Source organism: Penicillium cinerascens (assembly GCF_028974065.1).
Source record: "Penicillium cinerascens strain IBT 15544 chromosome Unknown contig_5_segment0_segment0, whole genome shotgun sequence".
NCBI lineage: Eukaryota > Fungi > Ascomycota > Eurotiomycetes > Eurotiales > Aspergillaceae > Penicillium > Penicillium cinerascens.
Window position 1 is genome coordinate 3839948 of NW_026695294.1, and position 21823 is coordinate 3861770.

At 55.1% G+C, this 21823-nt stretch overlaps 14 protein-coding genes across 14 annotated transcripts; 5 read left to right on the plus strand and 9 right to left on the minus strand.

Moving 5' to 3' along the window:
* Nucleotides 1–231: 231 nt before the first annotated feature.
* On the plus strand, nucleotides 232–1864 carry N7498_005934 (phosphatidylinositol N-acetylglucosaminyltransferase subunit A/GPI3; the record flags this gene model as incomplete). Its single annotated transcript, XM_058452996.1, has 4 exons — nucleotides 232–262; nucleotides 330–364; nucleotides 431–819; nucleotides 871–1864. The coding sequence occupies 4 exons, from the start codon at nucleotides 232–234 to the stop codon at nucleotides 1862–1864; spliced, it is 1449 nt and encodes a 482-aa protein (XP_058309534.1).
* Nucleotides 1865–2204: 340 nt separating this feature from the next.
* On the minus strand, nucleotides 2205–2873 carry N7498_005935 (uncharacterized protein; the record flags this gene model as incomplete). The annotated part of the gene is made up of 2 exons (XM_058452997.1): nucleotides 2205–2720; nucleotides 2781–2873. The coding sequence occupies 2 exons, from the start codon at nucleotides 2871–2873 to the stop codon at nucleotides 2205–2207; spliced, it is 609 nt and encodes a 202-aa protein (XP_058309535.1).
* Nucleotides 2874–3677: 804 nt separating this feature from the next.
* Nucleotides 3678–4487, minus strand: N7498_005936 (ADP-ribosylation factor family protein; the record flags this gene model as incomplete). Its single annotated transcript, XM_058452998.1, has 2 exons — nucleotides 3678–4381; nucleotides 4439–4487. The coding sequence occupies 2 exons, from the start codon at nucleotides 4485–4487 to the stop codon at nucleotides 3678–3680; spliced, it is 753 nt and encodes a 250-aa protein (XP_058309536.1).
* A 496-nt stretch (nucleotides 4488–4983) lies between these two features.
* N7498_005937 (uncharacterized protein) lies at nucleotides 4984–6717 on the plus strand (the record flags this gene model as incomplete). The annotated part of the gene is made up of 2 exons (XM_058452999.1): nucleotides 4984–5059; nucleotides 5141–6717. 2 exons carry the CDS (start codon nucleotides 4984–4986, stop codon nucleotides 6715–6717), a joined length of 1653 nt encoding a protein of 550 aa, XP_058309537.1.
* A 136-nt stretch (nucleotides 6718–6853) lies between these two features.
* Nucleotides 6854–7636, minus strand: N7498_005938 (chitin deacetylase CDA4; the record flags this gene model as incomplete). Its single annotated transcript, XM_058453000.1, has 1 exon — nucleotides 6854–7636. One exon carries the CDS (start codon nucleotides 7634–7636, stop codon nucleotides 6854–6856), a length of 783 nt encoding a protein of 260 aa, XP_058309538.1.
* Nucleotides 7637–7749: 113 nt separating this feature from the next.
* On the minus strand, nucleotides 7750–8925 carry N7498_005939 (mRNA splicing protein PRP18; the record flags this gene model as incomplete). Its single annotated transcript, XM_058453001.1, has 2 exons — nucleotides 7750–7942; nucleotides 8003–8925. 2 exons carry the CDS (start codon nucleotides 8923–8925, stop codon nucleotides 7750–7752), a joined length of 1116 nt encoding a protein of 371 aa, XP_058309539.1.
* A 360-nt stretch (nucleotides 8926–9285) lies between these two features.
* On the plus strand, nucleotides 9286–10101 carry N7498_005940 (SAP18 family protein; the record flags this gene model as incomplete). Its single annotated transcript, XM_058453002.1, has 1 exon — nucleotides 9286–10101. The coding sequence occupies one exon, from the start codon at nucleotides 9286–9288 to the stop codon at nucleotides 10099–10101; it is 816 nt and encodes a 271-aa protein (XP_058309540.1).
* A 365-nt stretch (nucleotides 10102–10466) lies between these two features.
* N7498_005941 (uncharacterized protein) lies at nucleotides 10467–10996 on the minus strand (the record flags this gene model as incomplete). Its single annotated transcript, XM_058453003.1, has 4 exons — nucleotides 10467–10520; nucleotides 10596–10711; nucleotides 10886–10921; nucleotides 10978–10996. 4 exons carry the CDS (start codon nucleotides 10994–10996, stop codon nucleotides 10467–10469), a joined length of 225 nt encoding a protein of 74 aa, XP_058309541.1.
* Nucleotides 10997–11440: 444 nt separating this feature from the next.
* On the minus strand, nucleotides 11441–12348 carry N7498_005942 (glutathione S-transferase; the record flags this gene model as incomplete). Its single annotated transcript, XM_058453004.1, has 3 exons — nucleotides 11441–11796; nucleotides 11863–12248; nucleotides 12308–12348. 3 exons carry the CDS (start codon nucleotides 12346–12348, stop codon nucleotides 11441–11443), a joined length of 783 nt encoding a protein of 260 aa, XP_058309542.1.
* Nucleotides 12349–13782: 1434 nt separating this feature from the next.
* N7498_005943 (Enoyl-CoA hydratase AKT3-1) lies at nucleotides 13783–14836 on the plus strand (the record flags this gene model as incomplete). Its single annotated transcript, XM_058453005.1, has 3 exons — nucleotides 13783–14099; nucleotides 14164–14631; nucleotides 14686–14836. 3 exons carry the CDS (start codon nucleotides 13783–13785, stop codon nucleotides 14834–14836), a joined length of 936 nt encoding a protein of 311 aa, XP_058309543.1.
* Nucleotides 14837–15256: 420 nt separating this feature from the next.
* Nucleotides 15257–17225, minus strand: ugd1 (UDP-glucose dehydrogenase; the record flags this gene model as incomplete). Its single annotated transcript, XM_058453006.1, has 3 exons — nucleotides 15257–16450; nucleotides 16504–16943; nucleotides 17012–17225. 3 exons carry the CDS (start codon nucleotides 17223–17225, stop codon nucleotides 15257–15259), a joined length of 1848 nt encoding a protein of 615 aa, XP_058309544.1.
* A 356-nt stretch (nucleotides 17226–17581) lies between these two features.
* On the plus strand, nucleotides 17582–19030 carry N7498_005945 (glycosyltransferase family 4 protein; the record flags this gene model as incomplete). Its single annotated transcript, XM_058453007.1, has 1 exon — nucleotides 17582–19030. One exon carries the CDS (start codon nucleotides 17582–17584, stop codon nucleotides 19028–19030), a length of 1449 nt encoding a protein of 482 aa, XP_058309545.1.
* A 103-nt stretch (nucleotides 19031–19133) lies between these two features.
* On the minus strand, nucleotides 19134–20177 carry N7498_005946 (2-hydroxyacid dehydrogenase; the record flags this gene model as incomplete). The annotated part of the gene is made up of 1 exon (XM_058453008.1): nucleotides 19134–20177. One exon carries the CDS (start codon nucleotides 20175–20177, stop codon nucleotides 19134–19136), a length of 1044 nt encoding a protein of 347 aa, XP_058309546.1.
* A 478-nt stretch (nucleotides 20178–20655) lies between these two features.
* On the minus strand, nucleotides 20656–21697 carry N7498_005947 (uncharacterized protein; the record flags this gene model as incomplete). Its single annotated transcript, XM_058453009.1, has 3 exons — nucleotides 20656–21000; nucleotides 21053–21613; nucleotides 21659–21697. The coding sequence occupies 3 exons, from the start codon at nucleotides 21695–21697 to the stop codon at nucleotides 20656–20658; spliced, it is 945 nt and encodes a 314-aa protein (XP_058309547.1).
* Between the last annotated feature and the right edge of the window lie 126 nt (nucleotides 21698–21823).

Consider the following 21823-nt stretch of genomic DNA (forward strand, 5'->3'; position numbering starts at 1 on the left):
TCGAGCTTCTTCCTCCTTTGCGATCGAGTGTGCATGGTGTTCATTGCGACCAGCGCAAGGATGCTAAACACGCGGAATATCTGGAATTTACCAAGAAATCCTCTGCCCAAGGGCCAGAGCCGCAAAAATGCCTTATAACATTGCGTGAGTCCTCAACGCGCCAGCCACCATGATGACACCATGATGGTCCCAATAGACTGACGATGGTTTCTACTGTTCTATTGAGACAGTATGGTCAGTGACTTCTTCTTTCCTCAACCAGGTAAGTCACAATGGTCTCAATAGACAAGAATCGGCTTGAATTCCAGACGCTGACCGTTCTTTCCCAGGGGGAATCGAAAGTCACATCTACCAATTGTCGACCGTAGGCTGCCACGCCCCTCATATTCGCGTCCTCGCAGGTCTCGGGCATATCCTGACGGGATTATAGAAACTGATCGATCGTGGACACAAAGTGATTATCATCACTCACGCATACAAAGGTCGGACAGGTGTCCGCTACCTCACAAACGGCTTGAAGATCTACCACGTCCCCTTCTTCATCATCTATCGCGAGACGACTTTCCCTACCGTCTTTTCATTCTTTCCCATTTTCCGCAACATTGTCATTCGAGAGCAAATCGAGATCGTCCACGGCCATGCCAGTCTCAGTAGCTTCTGTGGAGAAGCTATTCTCCACGCGCGGACAATGGGTCTCCGAACTGTCTTTACGGACCACTCCCTCTTTGGATTTGCCGATGCAGCTTCAATCCTCACGAATAAGCTACTCAAGTTCACTCTTAGCGATGTCGATCATGCGATCTGCGTCAGCCATACTTGGTAGGTTTTGTTTACAGGAGCCTCCAAAAGCACTGACTGACTCACCCATAGCAAGGAAAATACCGTGCTTCGAGCCTCGTTAGATCCTCTAATGGTTTCCGTGATTCCTAATGCCGTCGTTGCGGAGAATTTCCGTCCGTTATCATATACCCCTCGTGCTCTTGACCAGATCCCAAGCTCCCCCGGCGACCCTCGACCATCCCCCACACCAATTGGGCCCGACGACACCATTACGATCGTGGTCATCTCCCGTCTCTTCTACAATAAGGGCACAGATCTTTTGATCGCGGCGATTCCGCGAATCCTTGCTTCTAACCCTAACACACGCTTTATCATCGCGGGGTCCGGGCCTAAGGCGATCGACCTAGAACAAATGCTGGAACGTAACGTGCTCCAGGATAAAGTTGAAATGCTTGGCTCGGTTCGACACGAAGAGGTGCGGGACGTTATGGTCCGAGGCCATATCTACCTCCATCCCAGTTTGACAGAGGCATTTGGGACGGTTATTGTCGAAGCTGCTAGTTGCGGGTTATATGTGGTTTGCACCCGTGTCGGTGGTATTCCAGAGGTTCTCCCCCAACATATGACCACGTTCGCTAAACCAGAAGAGGACGATCTGGTAGTTGCAACCAGCAAGGCTATCGCCGCACTGCGTTCGAACAAGGTGCGAACAGACCGGTTTCATGACCAGGTCAAGATGATGTATTCCTGGCGGGACGTGGCCCAGCGCACTGAGAGGGTCTACCAAGGTATCATGGGCGACATCAGCCCGGAAGAGTTCTATGGCTACTACCCCGGTCAGGGTTGGGAAGCCAGTGGAGACCGAGTGCGAAGCTTCGCATTGATTGATCGTCTGAAACGGTACTACGGCTGCGGTGTCTGGGCCGGTAAACTGTTCTGTCTGTGCGTGGTCATTGACTTTTTGATTTACGTTTTCCTCGAGATGTGGTTTCCTCGGGCGAACATCGACATTGCCAGAAGCTGGCCAAAGAAGCAATTGGACGAGAAATCCCAAGTATCGACTACCGCCCGGAGTAGTCGGTGAGAGCTTGAAGAGAGGATGATAATCCGGTATCATGACTTGTACATAATCAATCCAATAGCAATTAACTTATGAATATGTAATATCAAAGCTTCTGCAACTCATATGCATCTGAGCATCTTTTCTTTATTTTTTGTTTTACAACGCCCGGGCAAAATAAATTCTAATGTCTGGTGTTTGTAGAAAGCGCTTTTTTTATTCGATAACGAACTGAATATGTTCAAACATGCTCGGCTCAAACACCGGATACCCGTTAAAGACGAAAACACTCATATATATGTATTGCTCAATAGCCAGCGAGATTTCCAGATCCCGCGTCATAACATCGTGGTACGTAATAAACTTATTTCTTTTCCCGCTGAGTTCGAGGCTCATACTTCCACTCAGTATCCAGTGTCTCAGCTCCCTCCGGCTGCATGTCCTCGGCAGCACGGTCAGCCTTGTTTCCACGGGTACCGCTGCTTACAGCCTCTTCTCTCTCCAGGCCGCGCTGGTTGGCGAATTGGCGCTCGAGGCCGCGGTCCTCGCGAGTGGCTCCGACACCCTCCAGGCCGGCAGGCTGCTTCGTTCGGCCGTGAGCACCATCGTGAGCGAGCTCAACGTTAGTCTGGCCCTGAAGAGGCTTGCCCAAGCCAGCGTGCACGTCTTGGGAGGTTGCACCCGTCAGGGTGTCGGCAGGAGAGGTGTAAGTAGACTCCTTGCCGTGTGCGCGGAGGACATCAGGGTTATTTGCCTGACTGCCGATATCGTTGGCATTAGGTGTGTAGGAGTTGCTGGCAGGAGCAGTGCCCGCGGGGAAAGCCTGCATGTGGTATTCGGGGCGCTGGTCGGCCTCGTTTACCTTGACACCGGGCTTGTGCTGGGTGATGTTAGCCATTTCCATCATTGAATCGAGTTGAAAGTTGATAGTTGAACTTACGCCCTTGTCAGTAATGGGGCCTTCGGGCGGAACAGAAGGCTTGAAGCTGCCGGGCTGGTTGGAAACGGAATCGACGTTGTTCAAGGTGCTCATGATGGATATTTAGGGTTGATGGAAATGAAAGGAGGAAATATGAAAAGACAACAGACGTAAGGAGGATTGCAGAGGCTTATATAACTGGACCTTTGGGTGTTCAATGTATACTAGGACATGACGTCAAATTGACGGCACACGAGACCGGCCCTTCACTGGCAAGTCAAGTTAGGAGGAGGTCTCCCTGTGGATCCGATGATACAGATCCTGCATGTCTAAACTCGATTCATTGATCCCTTGACGTCGGGTTCTGGGTGCAGCTCGAATGATCAGGATCGTCGACGGTTCGTGACATCAAAAGGTGGGGAATCAAAAGTTGGGAGGATTGCAGTATTAGACGCAATAATGGCTGGATTTCCTTGATTTTGGACCGAAGCAAAGCAGTCGTGAAAGCAAACACAGATGCACCTTGAGCACCCTGTGACGCACTACTCCGTTGTGCGAAGCATAATTAGTAGTTAGTTACTAGCCGTGGTGGCAGCCTGAGGACCGGGGCATCCACGTGGTCCCTAGACCCTTGGAATCGCCCTAGAATCATCCTAGAATCATCCTGGTGGCTTAAAGTTAAAGGTCTTTTGGTTTCTTCTTTTCCCTCGTTATTCAAACAAAATCGGACATATACAGTCCCTTCGCCAAGGCATATTGCCAGGTCCGGGCTGTCTGGTCTGGTGAAATCTATACGAAGTGTCCAGACGGACTCCACCTTGAGGCACGCGCAATTGATCAAACTTTCGTTGGTATATGGTAACAGAATTAAGATTATCAAACGCCAGTATGCATGTATGTTCAAGGCCAACTTGTAAATCACCGCATCACCGGAGGTCGGCCCTCTTTATTCCACTTGACGCGGCTCTGCACCCACTCGACGGCCGCCTGCACCCCCGAACCCATCAGCGCGCTGACCGGCAGCACGCGACTGTCTCGGACGCCGCTTCCCGTTTCACCCTCGAACACTTTGCGGACGAAGCCCTCCTTGATGCGGACCACCTCGACGCAATCTTCCCGATCCTGCTTGTTGGCCAGCACCAGGATGGGCACTCCCGCGACGTCGGCGTTTTGCAGAACCGATTCCAAGACCTGCCGGCATTCGTCCAGGCGCCCGAAGTCGCTTCCACCCGCGTTGATCCCAACGTTTTGTTCCGTGAAGAGGTCGCCGCTTCGCGAAGGACCGGACACTGAACTCGGACGGCGCCCGGGTGCGGAGGGCAGCCGTGTGATATCCGGATCTTGACCCACGTCGGCGCTGTCCACCACGAAGATGATGGCATGGCAGCTGGTGTAATAGCTCTGCCAGAGACCGCGCATCGAGATCTGACCGCCGACATCCCAAATCTTCAGGTTCATGTCATGTAGGGAAATAGTCGCGACATTCTGGCCGACGGTCGGGACGGTCTTGCTGGGATTGGGGGTCGGAGCGCCATCCGGTCGCGGTTGGTAGAGCGCTTTGATCTGGGACAGGAGTGTGGTCTTTCCGGCGTTGTCGAGGCCTAATAACAGAACGGAGTACTCTGGAAGGGGCCCAACACGTTAGATGAGGAGAGGGCCCGGAGATGACGGCGACTTACCCTCTTTGCTGGTCGCGTACGTATATAGCGACTTGGCCAGATGATACATGATCGCGCGGGCAGGTCGGACGGCGCGATCAAATCAGGGGCGCAAGAGGATCATGAAAGCATGAAAGCATGGGAGTATAGAAGCATAGAAGCATGGACGCCTCGAGTCTCCCCAGGCGCGCGCATCCCGCAGCGCCTCATCCGGATGTGGAAAGTAGGGCTTAGGGCTACCAGAGAGTTTTCGCCATTCAACGCATGGATGAGCTGTCCGGCGTGAGTGACTTTGAAAGGGATAGGAAGTGCCTTGCATCTCTGACGTACCGGTGATGGCAGCAGTCATGCCATTTCTCGCGCTCCTACTTTCCCGTCCAATTACTTCCGGACTTGGACGACCCCAAGCAACTCTGGAACTGGACGGAGATCCCCACCTCGGGCTTTTGTCAGCATGATTATTGATCTCCGCGATTGCTTCCCCTCCATGATGCTTCCCCTTCATGGCCGTTCCTGGTACCCTGTGTGACTCCTCGTCTGGTTTGGATGAGGCGTGATCTCGTCGCATGTCTCCAGAATGCCCCACGCTGGTTGAAGCGTCCGAGACTCCGCTCTCCATGGAAACCGATACAGTCGTTGTCGGTAGGTCTGAGAACTGCGTTCCTTTGCGTTCCTCTGCGTTGATTCCGCGAAGCCTCTGGTGTTAATCATCTTTGTGAATAGGCAATGGGCCGTCGGCTATGATCCTTTCCTACATCCTCCATGGTCATCTCCCCTTCTACTTCCGGGACCCTCCACACCCAGATCATTTGCTAGATGCCAAGTTAAAAGATGCGCCCGATTTGTTAAACGCCGACGTGGAAGCGTTGACGGCGCATTTCGCCGCCTCTCGTCTGTCGTATTCGACCCAGGCTTTACCCGTCAACGTTCTGCTGGACACTCTCGTACGACCCAGTGTCGACATCGATGAGACCGACACCGCGTCCAATGTTGAGTGGCGCCGTGTACCTGAAAAGGCCCTCCCGCACCTCGTTTTTGGGAAGCCGTCATATCCGGGGGGTCAATGGACCGAAGATCCCCACGGGGCCAGCTGGGATATCCAAACTCTGAGCTATGCGGCGATGCTGTCGCTCCCCGGCTACTCTTTTGCAGACCACCATAAGAAGACCACCGGTCAGGAACTACCGACGTTCACGCGGCCGACGAGGCGCGAGATCGCCGGCTACTTCCGTGCATACCCCACGGCGGTCCACATCGACGATGTCTTCCGATGTGGGGAAGAGCTGGAAGGCATCACCCGCACAACCGAAGGGTTCTACATTCGGTCCCACAACATTCGTTGTAAGCGTTTGGTGCTAGCGAGTGGCATTTTCTCGGAATTGCTGCCGCCTGCGCCAATCCTGCGGCCGTTGCTTCAAACCCGATCTACGCCGGAAACTCCACTCCTCGTCATCGGGTCTGGTTTCTCCGCCGCGGATGCAATTATATCTGCCTCACCTGACCAAAACATATTGCATATTTTCAGATGGTCTCCCGAGGATCGCCCCTCGCCGCTCCGGAGCTGTCACCAACGGGCATACCCGGAATATGCCGGTGTGTATCGATTAATGAAGCGAGCCGCCCTTGCCGCAAACACGACATCCAAGAATCAGCGGCCCAAAAACCGCCGCGGCACTTCCACCTCGTTTTTGGAAAGCCGAAATTGGGACGACTTATACGAAGGCGTGTGCAATGTTGAGATCACCGACGTGGAAGTGGAAAATGGCTTGGCTCGAGTCAACTTTCACCGTGCGGACGGTTCCACGTTCACCCGGTCTGTGCGGGGTCTCGTATACGCTGCTGGCCGCCGGGGTTCCTTGGACTATTTGGATTCCAAGCTACGATCCGAAGTCCTAGGCCATGAATCGGACGATTCGACTGTATCGGGCCAGACTCTTCGCGTGAAAGCGACTGAAGATCTGCAAGTTGCTCCCGGTGTTTATATCATCGGAAGTCTGACCGGTGACTCGCTGGTCCGCTTTGCCTACGGTGGATGTGTCTCTACTGCTGGTCATTTACTTTGTGATCGAGATGCCGACAGGGAAATACGTAGCATGGCAAGCAGTGTCGTGTCAACTCGCCCTCCATCTTCCTCCCTCGCTGTGATGAATGGAATGGACGGCCATCATATCTATCCCAACACCGGGTCTGATCTGACAAGAGAGGATACGTTCAGCAAGGTTCTGACGGCGACATCATCCACAACTGCGAAGAGCTGGTGGAAAACACTGGCGCAGATGTGGAAGGAGCTAACACAATAGTGTGTGAGACGACGACGATGTATTATGTATGTATACACGGTCATGGTTTGACCTTTAGACGTATTGAAGCTTTCTTTCCGAATCCGTACGCTTTTGGGCGCATGGTCAATTTGCACTTCGCTTTGTTATCGTAAACTCAGTGTGTCTTGAGAAGCCCTGATACCGTGACAACGCGATATCCGCGGCGCTTGAGCTCCGGCAACACCTCTCGTAACATCGGCAGGGTCCATTCTCTGCGGTCGTGGCAAATGATGATACTGCCCGGCTTCACCATGCTCAGAATATGTCTCGCATTCAAGCTTGCAAACGGCACCTGTGGATCGTGGGGATACACGTCCCCGAGCACGAGTCGATACCCCAGCTGCGAGACCAGGCGTCGCATTCGCGAGCTGAAGAAACCCGAGCCTGGCCGGAAAAACCAAGTATCTGGTCCAACCCGTCCTGCTGCACCATACGCATCTTGAATCAAGGCGTGTACTTGATGAATCTGCTCCGCAAGGGTCGCGTCGCTTAGCTCGTGCGATGGCTCATCGTACATCGCGTGGTTGGCTAGTTCATTGCCAGCGCGCACCAGCTCAGCGAGGACATCCTCATAGCCAAAAACCTGAGACCCAATCAAGAAAAAAGTGGCAATCGCATCATTTGATACTAAAAGGTCGAGAATGGCGCGCGTGTGCGTGGATGGGGCGTCGTCGATGGTCAACGCGACAACTCTCTCGGCAGTTACGTGACGGAACAAAACGTCGGGCCAGCGACGTTGAAAGAAGCGTATTAATGCGGCAGGGGGTTTGTAGATAAGATACAGTGGACATAAGAGGCCGAAGGTGGACACGAGAGCGAGGAACATGACGAGCTGTTTCGAGGAAAGGAGTCCGTTCAACGGTCTAAAAGTTGAGGTCGGAGTGGACCCGCCATGCATGGCTGCAACTGGGATCTTCTGGAATTTTGATGCTAATAGCCAATTCGAACAGACGAAAGTACATCTCCAATTTTAAACGCTATGGGTATATCAAACACATCACTCGTGGCATTCTAGCCCATGATCTGGAGCTGATCCTCCGGGGGCCAGCGCACCTGCGCAAAGGTCAAGCACCGCTTAATGCTCTGCAGGTACTTGCGCGTTGCTTCATCACTGAGAATATGTGCCTGCTGGTCACTCTGGTGTAGTTTTTCGCGCGCAGATCGCTCGTGAATACCAACCATGGTCACACCGATGGGCCATGCACTATCGTCCAGTTAGCATAATTCTCGGTATCATAGGAATTGGGGGGAGGGGGAGACATACGCCTTTCCAATGCTCACCCGGAGATATGCGTCATTGGCATCGACGTATCTCCGTTGCTGTGCCTTGTGAACAATCTCCACGATCGGCTCTAGAAGTCCGTCCTCGAGGTCTGCTTTTTCGAGTCGGCGGTACAGCGGCTTCATGTTTTCTCGAGATTGCAACATCGCATTGTACGCTTGCTTGCCCTGGAAGCTCTGTCGCACAGTGACGTCGCGCTTCGCGAGAGCAAGCTCCCATTCCGAAAGTACCATGTTGAAATAAGACGCCAGCTGGCGGAGTAGAAACAATCGACCGTCTTGCTCCTTTGGAATCTTGGCCGAAATAATCATTTCCCCGCCAGAAACAGGTTCCAAGGTGGTTGGGATCGGTCCGTCTGTCAGTTTTTGCTGCGAAGCGGCGCGCTGAACAAGGCGGCGGTATCGTCGAAGTCGGGAGCGATGATTCTCGCCAAACAGTCGTGCCGGCTCATCCAGCTCTCTGAGCTTCTCGATGAGCTCGTCTTCCTCAATATCTTCTTCCTGTCCATCTTCGGGGCCCGGGCTATTATCGTCACTCTTTGAAGGCAGTTCAGGCAGACCGAGTCTACGCCGCCGTTCACGTTCCTGGGCTTCCTCTTCCTCTTCTCTTTTCTTCTTCGACTCCTCAGCGAGCCTGCGCTTCTTTTCTTCCCGCTCCCGTCGGCGATCCGCCTCCTCCTCCTCGTGCTTGCGCTTGTTGGCTAGGCGATCTTCACGCTCTTTCCGTAACCGCTCCTGGTCCTCATTGTAGGCCGCAATGCGCGCAGCTTCAACTTCTCCTCGGCGCAGGTATTTTTTCGTTGGCTCGGCCGGCGAGCCTTTGCGTTTTTCTCCACCGGAAGCCTTGGAGGCATCGGGAGCTTTTGCCTTGGAGATCTCCTTGGACATGAGAGCGGCGAAATCCATGGTGGCGGAGGCTGCCCGGCGCAGGCCTTTTTTTTCCGATGGTTATCACAGACCGTCTGATGTAGAAGATTGCGCAACCGATATAGGCGCTGAACTCGATCTGTTGGAGAGTAGCGCGTGGGGTGATGTGGCAGGAGGAAAAGAATGTTCGGTTGGAAGGTCAGACACTCCGACAGCTTCGCTGCTTCGGGGATCTTCTCCAATTCACCACCCACCTCACTCCCCACTCGATTCCTCGAACCACGTCGTCGGCAAGCTCGTTACGTGCAAATACCGAGCCCGCATTACAATCTACCGTTCGTTGCTTTGATCTCCAAAATCTCTGCACTGACATTGCACGCGATACTATCGCCCTGCGTCATGGCTGCTCCCTCGCGAGAAGGCTCCAAGGCCTCAATCGACCGCCATACTACTGTTCCATTTCATTTGAAGCTCTTCTATCGAAACAACAACTATTACAATCTCTCCGACTACAGCATCCCTGCCCCTCCCCGCCGCGGTGGTCCAGCCAGCGGACCCAACAGCATTCGCGAGTCTTCTCCTCCAGCAGCTGCGCCGCTTCCTCCTCATCTTGAGATCTACACCTGGCAATCATGTACCCTACGTGAACTTTCACAGCTCCTCACTTCCGCACTTCCTTCATTACTGCCTGACCCGCCCGTGGGCACTCGGCTCTGCTTTCGTCTGATCTATCCCGACGCTCGCGGCGCAGCTATAATGGGCCCCGATGTGCGTGGCCGATACGTGAGCAAAGATTTGGGAAGCGTGATTGTTGCGCCAAGAGATAGTCCGTACCGCGGCGAGGAAGACGCAGACGACCGGGCCGAGCCACGGCCTCGTCCAGGTCCACTGCGTTTCCAAGGCTCAGAAGCAGATAAGGCTTTGCAAGACGTTCGGTTCATTGTTGGAGACTATGTGGAGTGTGCCATCCTCCCTCCTCTCGAGGATGGATCAGTTGCGCCGGCGCTTCGTGGTGCCTCTGGTCCGCCTGGGATGGGAGGCGGCGGTGGTATGCGCGCATTCCGAGATAATGGATTTGGTCGAGGTGGCCGGGGCGGCCCTCGAGGTGGGGATCGTGGTGGCCCCCCTACTCTTCCTCCCGGCGAGTGGAAGCGAGGCGAGAGGCTTCCAGAGGGAGGTGGGCGTGGTGGTCGCCGGGGATGGGCCCCGTACTGAAGATCCGAGAGATGTGGGTTAGGATATGTTAACATGCGGCAGCCACGGAGATTTAGGATACCCGTTTCGCAACGATGTACGATTAATCTCGAGTAAACAAATTAATATACGTCTTCGTCTACACCTGGTTCCGAATGTTCCCAAGGTGGAGTGGCCGCGAGGTGAAGAAACAGAAGAAAGTCAATGCGGTATATGCTCGTAGTAAGGTACATAGCCCGGCCAGAGGCACCGGCACAAAAAATTGCAGTTTTCGCTCCAAACCCATGGCAAGACGCGATCGTGCCGGGGTGAAAGAGCTCGCTGATCACCACTTCGCCGAGCGGCGATTGCCACTCCACCAAATCAAATCATCTTTCCATCATTCTTTACCACTCCGAGATGGTATCTTCCTTGCGCTTGCCGCGGAGCTCGTACTTACCCTATAAATTGTCAGATGAGTTTCCTCACATCGGAGTGGCCACGACCGGGAAAAGGCGGGGAAATTCGATCCATACCTCGGTCTTGTAGGCAGCCCAGGTAAGAGCACCGGGGATCACAGCCATGTAAATGAAAGAGATCCAGGCATGGCGGGAATTCCAGCGCCAGTACTTGTAGCGGTTGGTATTGAGTTCTGTCGAGTCCGTTAGTATCTGTTTGCGGACAAGGGTCGGTTGAGACGGCGGGAAGAAGCGGGTAGACCGATGTCAATGCAAATTGCCATTTCAAGACACAGCAGAGCGATCGCGTCCTGCCCAGGATCGGGTGAAGCGCGGGAACCGAGGGGATGTGGTTGAGGAGGATGTACCGTAGTATCTCTGGAGGGCCGGGTCAAGGACCAGGGCTGGTCAATTGGTTAGCGAATGATACAATGCAAAGCAAGGAGTTACCTGTACGTACACTTGCTGGGGCCGGCCATGGTTGCGATGTAACTCGTAGCGTAGACACACAGCCGTCGCTTCTGCAGACGTGCGGACGAGATGAGGTTCAGGTCACCTGATGCGATGTGTCAGCGGGCCTTGGGCCGGGACGGTCACGTGCTTACGTAGGAACTTTGCTGTAGTTGAGCGTGCTCCCTCTCTCTTTTCTTCCTAAGCATTGTCTATTCTGTTGTTTTATTTGAATCGTTTAATTCTATCTATAGAACTTTGGTCTTTGCAGTCACGACGGTTACGTCGCCGATGCGTTCTATTTATTTCCCGCATGAATATCCCAATTCATTCTCCGAGAGTCGCCAATCGGAGCGGTCACGTTACCAAGCACAATTCAGTCTGAAAATACATTTACTTTCATGAAGATTAGACATCATTAGAGCTAGCATATACATAAAAGAACATGGTCGTGTACTCATCCAACGTGGATCTTACATAGAGGCTGAGAAGGATCCCTCGGCCGCCTCAATTTTCGCAACGGCCTTCTTGTAGCTCTCCATCTCCTGCAGCTTCTTCGCATATCCTGTCAACAAGGGGTACTTCTCCTGGTTCTTCTTGTCCTGCAACACTCGCTGGCCGGCGGCGATGACCGGGAAGCTCATCAGAATATCCGCTGCGGTCAAGTCCTTGCCGCAGAGGAAGAGACCACCATCGGGAGCAGTCTTCAGCTGGTCCTCCAGGAATGCCAGGTTGCCATCGATGTTGCGGGTTAAGAAGGCAGACTCAACCTGCGAGGCCACGATGCTGGTGATCGGGCGGACGAAGAACGGAGGTGACTTGCGTATGGCTTTAGGAACGTTAGCCCGGACCCACCACCGATCCAGAATACAAGACGCATGCGATCATCACTTACTGTCGTTGACGAGAGTCATCACCAGGTACGGCATCAGACTACCTTCCGTGTAGTGCATGAAATAACGGTAGCGCATCCATTCCTCGCGCTCTCCGCCGACCTGGCCCTCGCGACCGGCCACATAGCGCTCGGGCACCAAGGTGGGATTCCCCTTGCCGAAGTGATCGCACAGATACTCGACGATGGCGCCCGACTCGGCCAGAACCATAGGCTTGTCGGAGCCCGGGGCCTCGATCGTGACGATGGGCGACTTGCCCAGGGGATGGATCTCCTTGAGCTCTGCGGGCGCAAGCTTGTCGGTGCGACGCTTGAAAATCTTCAACTCATACTTCAGGTGGAGCTCTTCCAGCAGCCACAGGATGCGGTGGCTTCGAGATTGCTCGAGCCTGGTCTGGCATTAGTACCTGGGTATCGATTTTTCGGAATCGGAAGCATAGCTACCTACCAGTAGAGGGTGATCTTGCAGCCCTGGTTGTTGTCGGCCATGATTTAAATTATTGAATCGGTATAAGGTCGTAGGTAAAGCGAATAGGACGAGAAAGTAGATTTAAATAAGGTGCGACTCAACCTGGTATTTGGCAGTGGATGATGTCAATGGCCCGAGGCACTCGAGCTCGATTGATAAGGATAAAGGGCCGAGATCAGGTGGACCCGCGTACATGTGAAGCGCGCGCATTTGTTGGGATTGTCGCTCCATGGGTCGCCGCTAGCCCTGATCGAGTATCCAGCGCGGCTTGATGTTCTCGTTCTCGTTCCGTCGTTGGTGTGTTCCCTGCTCCTGTTCCTGCTCCTGATGGGTCTTCTAGCTGCCTTATTTTACACATGAGATGACAACGGAGGGACTTTCAGTCGCTGTCTGATGAGAAAAGGTCTGATCGGTCCCTTTCTTGGTTTTTTTTCATACTGGCTACACCAAACTCTTAAAAGTCAGACCTTGGGCTAAGCCACCCCGGACCTCCCTCGGGAATCGTGAGCGACATGATCATTTCAACTAGACAGCTTTGCTTAGTCCATTCATCTTAGTTGGCCTCTGCTTCTTGAATTGGAGCAGGTGCCACGTCGTTGACGGCCGTGGATGGAACGACCTCTGAACATGACGGTCAATCTACAAGAAATAACGAGCCGCATCCAAGTTATGCCTTCCCAGGCGCACAATCGTTTTCCCAGAGAAATAATCCGGCTGTTGTTTCCCCGGCCCATTTTATTGTCCATACTCGTTTATCGATGCAGTGAAAATCCAGCTCGAAGTTTGTGCTAGTTGGGCTCTGAAGACAAAGTTTGCCGACTAACGAACTGTTGGCGAACAGAATAGTAATTTCCTTCCAAACAGGAACTCGGAGCCATGAAATTTCTACAGGGTAGCATGAATGCTTTTGGCAAAGACGCTGGCGTCCAATCAACTCGATTGTAACCTACATTCTCTACATTAGAAACAAGCTTGGAATGGGATAGCTGCATCCGAGGTTGTATATGGGATCTTCATGCTTCACGAGGGTTGCATACAAAGGTTCACGGTGGTGAAAAATTCAGTAGTTACAGTCTGGGTGCAAGTGAAGTTGGTAGTCTTTTCGAAGATCGAGAAAGTATTAATTCATATTCTATGGTGGGCGACAGGATCCGACTATGAACATGCCCCTTCAGCCATGGAGTACTGTATACCAGACACAACCTCGGAAGCCACCGGCATCTCTGACCGATCTATTGGGATGTCCTACCCCAGATATCATGCAAGAGTGGAAGTGTCCTGTCCACATGGGTCAAGTTCGCTGATCTTCTCCGCTTGAACCCAAATGCGGCCGGGGGACCGAGGCACGATGCAATCCGCATCAACCCTAGGCGTTCGTTTTCGCCGGGACTGGGTATTATTAATTGAGAAATATCCCCGCAGCCGTTAGTATATCGAGTCAAAAGGTTTAGAAAATGCCACCCACTCCGACGATCGATGTGCCCGCCACCTACGAAGCCCTCGGGCTCTCGCATATCCGAATCTCTCATCATCCTCTCGGAGCCCCAACTGCTACGCCCGTGGTGATTGTTACATTAAACCGACCGGAAAAGCACAATGCATTCACCCCGCAAATGGCCGATAGCCTTACCCTGGCCTTTAATATGTTTCACGTCGATCCCCGGGTCAAAACAGTCGTTTTAACTGGGGCAGGGAAGATGTTTTGCGCTGGAATGGACCTTGATATCGGGTTCGGGGACGGTGAGGGCAGAGCTGCGGATTTCCGTGATATGTAAGTACCTGACGTCGGCAAGATTCAACAATCTTCAACAGTCCGAGGCTGATCAGGCCATCAGTGGGGGTCGAGTCAGCCTGGCGATGCATCGGTGTCATAAACCAACCATTGTCGCGCTCCAGGGTTCGGCCGTGGGGGTGGGGATGACGATGACTCTGCCGGCGGCGATCAGAATATGTCATGAAAAGAGCAAGTACGGGTTCGTCTTTGCCAGGCGTGGCCTAACCATTGAATCCTGTGCTTCTTACTTCCTTCCTCGCCTGGTCGGCTTCTCGCGCGCTATGCATTTAATCACCACCGGTGGTGTGTACCCGCCTTCGACAAAACATTTCGGCGATCTCTTTACCGAAGTACTTCCAGATGCCTCCCAGGTCCTACCGCGAGCGCTGGAACTTGCTCAGGATGTGGCGGAGAATGTCAGTCCGCTCGCCTCTTCGATGAGCCGGGCGTTGATGTGGGAAGGCGGCGATTCACCCGAAGCAGCGCACTTGCTCGAATCCAGGGTGTTTCATCATATGATCGGTCAACGGTATGTCGTCAACCAGCAAATCAATCGAGAGAAAGATGTCTGACTTTTACTCAGCGACTACAAAGAAGGGGTCAACTCGTTTTTCGAAAAGCGCAAGCCTAGATTTGAGACCGATCCTCGAGAAGGCAGCTGTCCCGACTACCCGTGGTGGCCGGAGTTGAACATTTCCCGTGAATACAGTGCCTCGAAGAATTCCAAGCTATGACTGTACCAATGAATAGAAGAATGAAATTCTTAGCAAAGGCCTTTGCACTAGTTTAATTTTCTGCCTGAAAGAAGGGTGTCTACACCTGCTACAACGTATTGAACGAGTTTCATACCGGGCTTTCCAGGGTTCTCAAGGCTTTCCAAGGTTGTGATGTGACTAAACTCAATCGTTGTACGCTCGGCCCCTGCTGGAATAGCGCACGAACCTGAACGCAGACCTATAAGATCCCACCGTCTTCCATCCACGCAATCTACATAGATATTCAAGATCGTCTCCGCAACCAACAAGTAATGAGAGTTAATATCAATGCCATTCTAAGATCCAGACCTCTCGTGACTCGTGTATCCGATTATATGAGCAGGGTAATGAGAAAAAGAAAAGATGAAAAGGGTATCGCGATATGCCTAGAGATACAAATTAGGCCAAAACGTCGAGTGCATTCCGCCTTCCCACCGCATCCACCCGAACGCCCAAATTAGCCAACTCCGCCGCGTCCAACAGTCCTCGTCCGTCAAACACCCACTTGGGCTCAACCATGTTGTACGCGATGCGCGTCCACTCGACTGCCTCCGTGGTTGGTCTTGAAATCGAGCGACAATCTGCGCAGTCGGAGCCACAGCTCTGCGGCGTCAGTTGATAGGACACGCCCGCGTGCGTCCACGTCTCGCGTTCCTGGCGAGCGCACGCACGCTTGACGTTCTCATGGCAGTCGTCAGCGATGCTTCGAGCCAGACCTTTCTCTACAGGCGAAGCAGCGGGTGGTGATTGTTTCCGTGGAGTATTGCGGAATTGGTCGCAGTCGGTCACCACGAGAACGGCGTGAGCCTGAGAGCAGGCCATGTACGGGTCTGTGTGAATCTTCACGGTTCCACCCTCGGCGATGCCAGGGCAGACCAGCTCCAGCTCTCGAAGGATATCTTCTTGGCGGCAGTAAGGGTCGAAAATGGCGATCTCCGCCGGTCGCTCTTCCAGCAGCACGCGGATCACGTCTACTGCCAACGATTCGCGTGTGTCACCCGTATTCTTCTTGAAGGCAAACCCGAGCATGGCTAGTTTGCGCCCGACCAGGTTGCCCTCGAAGCGATCGACGATTTTGCGCGAGAATCGGTCGCACTGTCGCTCGTTCATCACGTTAACCTGTCGCCAGTAATGTGCCACGTCGTCCAGTCCGAGCGATTCGGCCATGTATGCTAGATTGGCGATATCTTTGCGGAAGCAGGAGCCACCGAATCCCAGTCCCGCCTTGAGGAACTGGGGTCCGATCCGTACATCCAGACCGATTGCTTTGGCCACCTGGTCGACCTCGGCGCCGGTTTTCTCGCAAATGGCACTGATCGAGTTGATGCTGCTGATGCGCTGCGCCAGCATGGCGTTGGCCACGAGTTTGGCAAGCTCTGAAGACCAGGCGTTGGTCTCGAGGATCCGTGCCCGAGGAACCCAGGCCGAGTAGAGGTTGGCCAGCGTCTGAGCTGCCCGGTGTCCCGAGGGGGTCGAAGAAGATCCAATCAGCACACGGTCGGGGATCGTGAGGTTCTGAACGGCCGAGCCTTCGGCGAGGAATTCAGGGTTAGACAGGACCTCAAAGGGCACTCCGGGGCGAAGGGTTGCCAGCTGGTCAAGGTCAGAAATCCGGTGTGCTTTCAAAAGGACGGGGCAAACCCTACCATTCTTCGAACACGCTCTGCAGTACCTCCGGGCACCGTGCTCTTCTCCACGATGATTGCGCCCGGTTTGGCGTGGGTCGCGACGTCGCGCATGGCCCCGTCAAAGGCCGTCATGTTGGTAGCACAACCCGCGCCGACGCCGAACATCTTGGTCGGGGTGTTGACGGCCATGAAGACGATGTCCGCTCGTGCGATGGCTCGGGTGTCTCGGGTGAAGAAGAGGTTCTGGGCACGCGTTGCCGCGGCCGACGACGCCCGGGTGGGAGCTTCATCCTCCACCTCGGCGCCGTCGCGCACGATGCGCACGACGGTGTCCAGTCCGGGCTCATGAACCGGCAGGTGTGCCGACTGCCATCGCTGAATACGAGCCGGATCCCTGTCCAGCACCTCTACGGTGATGGAGGGGTGATAGAGGGCCAGCACTGCCGCCGTCGGACCACCTGTGATATCGGGTCAACAAGGCCGTTCCCAGCTGCCACGGCTCTCTCTCCTTCAGGATGAAGCCTACCGACGTAACCTGCACCCACCACACAAACATTCTTGACCGCCTCGTCTCTCGGGTCTGATTCACCGAGTCTGGACTGGGGCAACCCCAGCTTTAGATCGTCGACATCCGAGGGCCGAACGAGCGGACTGGAGCTTGGAGTCGTGGGCGCTGTCGAGCAGGACAGACTGCTATCAGACGGTGACGAGAAGTCTTCCATGGGGATATCGTGGCTCATGATGGATGTGGAAGGAATACACCACGGGATGGAGGTCAACTACATTACAAAAACTACCACGAAAATAAAAAGGAGCTCGCGGTCCGGTCACGATCACGATCACACCCCTCAATTTACAGACCATGACCGTTATCGAGACCAATCCACAGGACGCGATGCGCGCACGCTTTGGAGGCGCGCGATGCCGTTGGTCGCCAAGCAGCGATTTGCAACCGGCGGTGGCGGCACGTGCGGCCGCCAGTAACTCAGAGGAGCTTAACTCGTGAACCTTGTCAATCGGAACTATGTGACTTGGATCATCCATTTCTTTATTATCTGATAGTTTCCCCCCCCCTCTTGGATCATCATGTACCGCCATGGAGTCTGCCCCCCTGCTCGCCTCGTTTCAGGGGCCGGATGAGTTCCCCAGTATCCTGGTCGGCAAGAAGATCTTGCTGGCCACGGAATCCTGGGGTCCCGTCAACGGCGTCAGTCGCACTACGCGTAGTCTCGTCGAGTACCTGCGTGACCACGGCGCCGAACTCATTCTGGTTGCGCCGCATTTCAAAGGCGATGCCTCCAAACAAACCGTCACCTCCTGGGAGCGCCGCCTCCCGGGCTGCGCGTTGCCCTACAATCCAGACCTGACCGTGGTCTATCCGTTTCATATCAGCGATGTCTACCGGCAGTCTTTCCAGCCGGACATTGTCTATCTCGCCAGTCCCGCCTCGCTCGGGTTCCAAATGCTGCTGCAGATTCGCCAGCTGCGGTCGCCTCCGCCCGTCGTGCTTAACTTCCAGACCGATCTGTCCGCCTATTCGGAGATCATGCTGCCCGCACCCCTGGATCAATTCGGGGTCTGGCTGCTGGCCGTTGTCCAGGGCTTTTTGTTCCGTTCGCGCGCGGTCCACACCATCTTCTACCCCTGCTCCGCCATTCGCCAGTATCTGGAACATGCGGGTGCCCCGACGGACCGACTGGTCCAGCTGGGTCGCGGCGTCGACACCGTAATGTTCACCCCGTCGTACCGTGACGAGGCCTATCGCCGGGAGATTGCCCCGACCGGAGAAATCATTCTCATCTGCGTATGTCGCATCGCGCCGGAGAAGGGGTTCGAGTTCCTCGCGCAAGTCGCGACACGGTTAGCAGCGGACAAGGTGCCCTTCAAGCTATTGATCGTGGGTGGGAACCGCAACCCGGTGGTCGAGAACAAAGTGAAACGCTTGTTCGACGGTGTTCGCAATCACGTCGTCTTTACCGGTTTCCTCACCGGCGTCGCACTGGCCCGTGCTTATGCCTCGGCCGATCTGTTTCTGCACTGCTCCATTACCGAGACGTTCGGGCTGGTCGTACTCGAAGCGATGGCCAGTGGCCTTCCGGTGATCGCACGCGATCAAGGGGGGCCATCCGATATCATTCGTCACGGACAGACCGGATATCTCGTTCCACCCCATGATCTCGATCAGTTCACCACCCTGACTCGCGACGTATCTCGGGACGCCGCATTGCGCGCGGCTTTGACGGTAGCCGCGCGCCAGTACGCAGACGACACAACATGGGAGAAGATCAACCGCCGAGCGGCCTGGCAGCTGGCGGAGGCGCTGACACACACCGACCAGGAATCGCACGGCCCTCGATCACGGCCACGACCGGGAATCATCGCGCACGCGTCGGAACAGATCCGGCTGGCGCTGGCCGTGGGGATCGTCTACGGGATGTGGCTGATCGCAGTCGTGCCGCTGATTGTTCACGGACACCGCTTCATCCCTCGTGCCTGGCAGGCCCTGCGAGATCAGTTCCAGTGTACTCGGCCGCTGCGAAGCTGAATGCCGCTTTACACGAGGACGTAGATGATACCACGATACCATTTAAATCACGAATGCCATTTTTGAATATAAAATTTCCCATCCACCGGTAGACCCGTGCTCACTATAATCGAACCGGGGCGGTGTCGGCCCGAACGAGGGCATGGCCCTCGGTGACCAACGAGTTGGGACATGAACGCCCGTCCACCAGGTCGGACCAGTTGCGCAGGGTAATCGTAGCAATCTCGGTCAAGGCCTCGTGCGTGAAGAATCCCTGGTGGCTGCAGACGATGACGTTGGGGAAGGTCATCAAGCGCATGAGCACGTCGTCGTCGATGATCTCGCCCGAGTGATCGTTGTAGAACAGCTCGCCTTCGGCTTCGTAGACGTCCAGCGCGAGTCCACCCAGGCGACGGGTCTTGAGAGCCTGGATGACCGCCGTCCCATCGATCAGCCCTCCTCGCGATGTATTGACGAGAAGGGCGCCGGGCCGAATGCGGGACAGGGATGATTCATTGATGATATGGCGGGTGCCCTCGGTCAACGGGCAATGCAAACTGATGATATGGCTCTCCCGCAGCAGAGTGTCGAGATCGACCAGGGTGCCGTACCGACGGAACTCGTCGCCGGCGAAGGGATCGTGAGCGATCAGTCGACAACCGAAGCCGTGGAAGATACGGGCGGTGGCGAGACCGATTCGTCCCACGCCGACGATGCCGACGGTTTTCCCGTGCAGCGTAGTGCCCAAGAGGCCCTCGATATTGAAGTTGCCCTCCCGCACGCGATTGTAGGCACGGTGGGTCTTGCGGTTCAGAGTCTGGATCAGCGCGACGGCAAACTCGGCCACGGCCTCGGGAGAATAGGCAGGCACGTTGGCGACGAAGAGACCGAGTGTTTCGGCGGTCTCGAGGTCGACGTGATTGAATCCCGCGCAGCGCAGGAGAACGGCGCGCACGCCGCCTGCATGCAGGGCACGCAGTACGGAGGCGTCGAGCGTGTCGTTGACGAAGACGCAGACGGCATGGCAGCCTCGCGCCAAGGGCACGGTCTCCTCGGAGAGGGCGAAGGCGTGATATTCGATGCTACCCAGCTCGGTGAACCGCTGGCCCAGCACTCGGTCCAAGTAGGTGCGATCGTACGATTTCGCGCTGAAGACGGCGAGCTTCATGATCGAATCCTTTGGACAATGGCGGAGAGGTGAGCTGAAGCAGCTTCGAGGGGTGAAGCAGTCATGACGCCATGACGTTCCAGCCGGATATCTATACCCGGAGTACAAGACACTACGTCGACCGCAAGCGGTACAATTGTACGATCTTCCCCAGATCTCCGATCGAGGGGTTCATATCCAGGGGTGTAACATTCCTGATCCGTGCGTATCGAGTCCGGGGATGATTTCGTCCACCCAAAAAGGGGCCCTCGGGGAAGGCGCCAGTGTAGTGTAGTACTGGTGTACGGAACAGACACAAGAGAAGGGCAGTCTCGATGCGGGCGGCATCCAAGTCTCGACTTACATATGTCTCGGGGATGGAATGGGAGTACAGTACTCCGTACAGGGAAGTACCATTGGCCAGGGGAGTACTGTACACAGTACTCCGTAGTATGAGGAATCACAGACAGCCAAGTATACGGCCTAGACTCGGGCTCCGTTACCAAGGACGGAACGGAGAAGGACCGAAGGTGACCTTCCAGACGATTGCCGCATTCGGGGGGGTTGGCAAAGCACGAGGCCTGGTTGGATCGGAGATGACTAGCGCGAGATCCGCACGTGGCGCGCTTCGGGCTTCTCCAAGCGGAAGGGACGGGGGGCCAATCACAGTGCGGCGATAAGGGTGTAGCGCCACCTCGTTCTCCATTGGTGGTCGCGCTGCGCTAGTGAACTCTAAAAACGCCCGGAATTCGATCTCGAGTCGAGTCGGTCTGGTTTGTTGCGGAAGGGGAGCATGCATCACCGACCTCATCTCTCCCGGATGTACTCCGGACACTCGACTGCTCTGGCCGTGTGAAAGTCCATCAGAGATACTCCGTACTGTACAATAGATGGACCATGATTCCTCGGCCGCGCCCTCGGCGGGGCCGCGGAGCCCCGGTGGAGAGTCCTGAAGAGGCAACCGTGCGGGTGTGCAGAATCACGAGTACGGAGTATGCCGTAGGGACGGCATCACGCAGAGAGCGGACGGTGGTATAGTTCCGGTCGCAGGTATAGAGCGGGAACGCGAAGAAGCGGTCAATCCTCCATCCTCCCATCCTCCACGAAGACGGAGGGATACGCGCAGCGGTGAGCAACGCCCGTTCGGGGCGCACTGCAGCCGGCCAAAGTACCAAGTCCAGCGATGTACCGGTACCGCGTCCCGGGTCCAGGTCTGTCCGGTAGTCTGGTAGTCTGGTAGTTCGTTCTATATACCGTCCTTTCTCCCTTCTCCCTTTTTCTCTCTCGTCTCCAAACTCCCCGACTCGACTCGACTCGACTCGTTTCACTCGACTGCGGTACTCGCCTCTACTTTCGGCGTCTCCGTATCCTGTAACTCCCGACTCCGTCTCCGTACTTCGCCTCCGATCAGCGGTTTCCCCAATAACCTCCACCACATCCACCACATCCACACCCGGCTCGTAGCCTCAAACGCTCCCGTCTCCACCACGCCGACCACTCACCGCGCCGCTATTCACTTCTTCCCTTCCTTCCCCCCCCATTTCTGTCGTGTGTTCCTTTGCCCCTCGACATCATCACTCTTTATGGCCCTTTGCCTCGCTCGGCTGCGTCTCTTCCTCCGTTAACCTTTCCCCTTTCCCTCTTGCCCCCTCCTCCCACACCTTCAC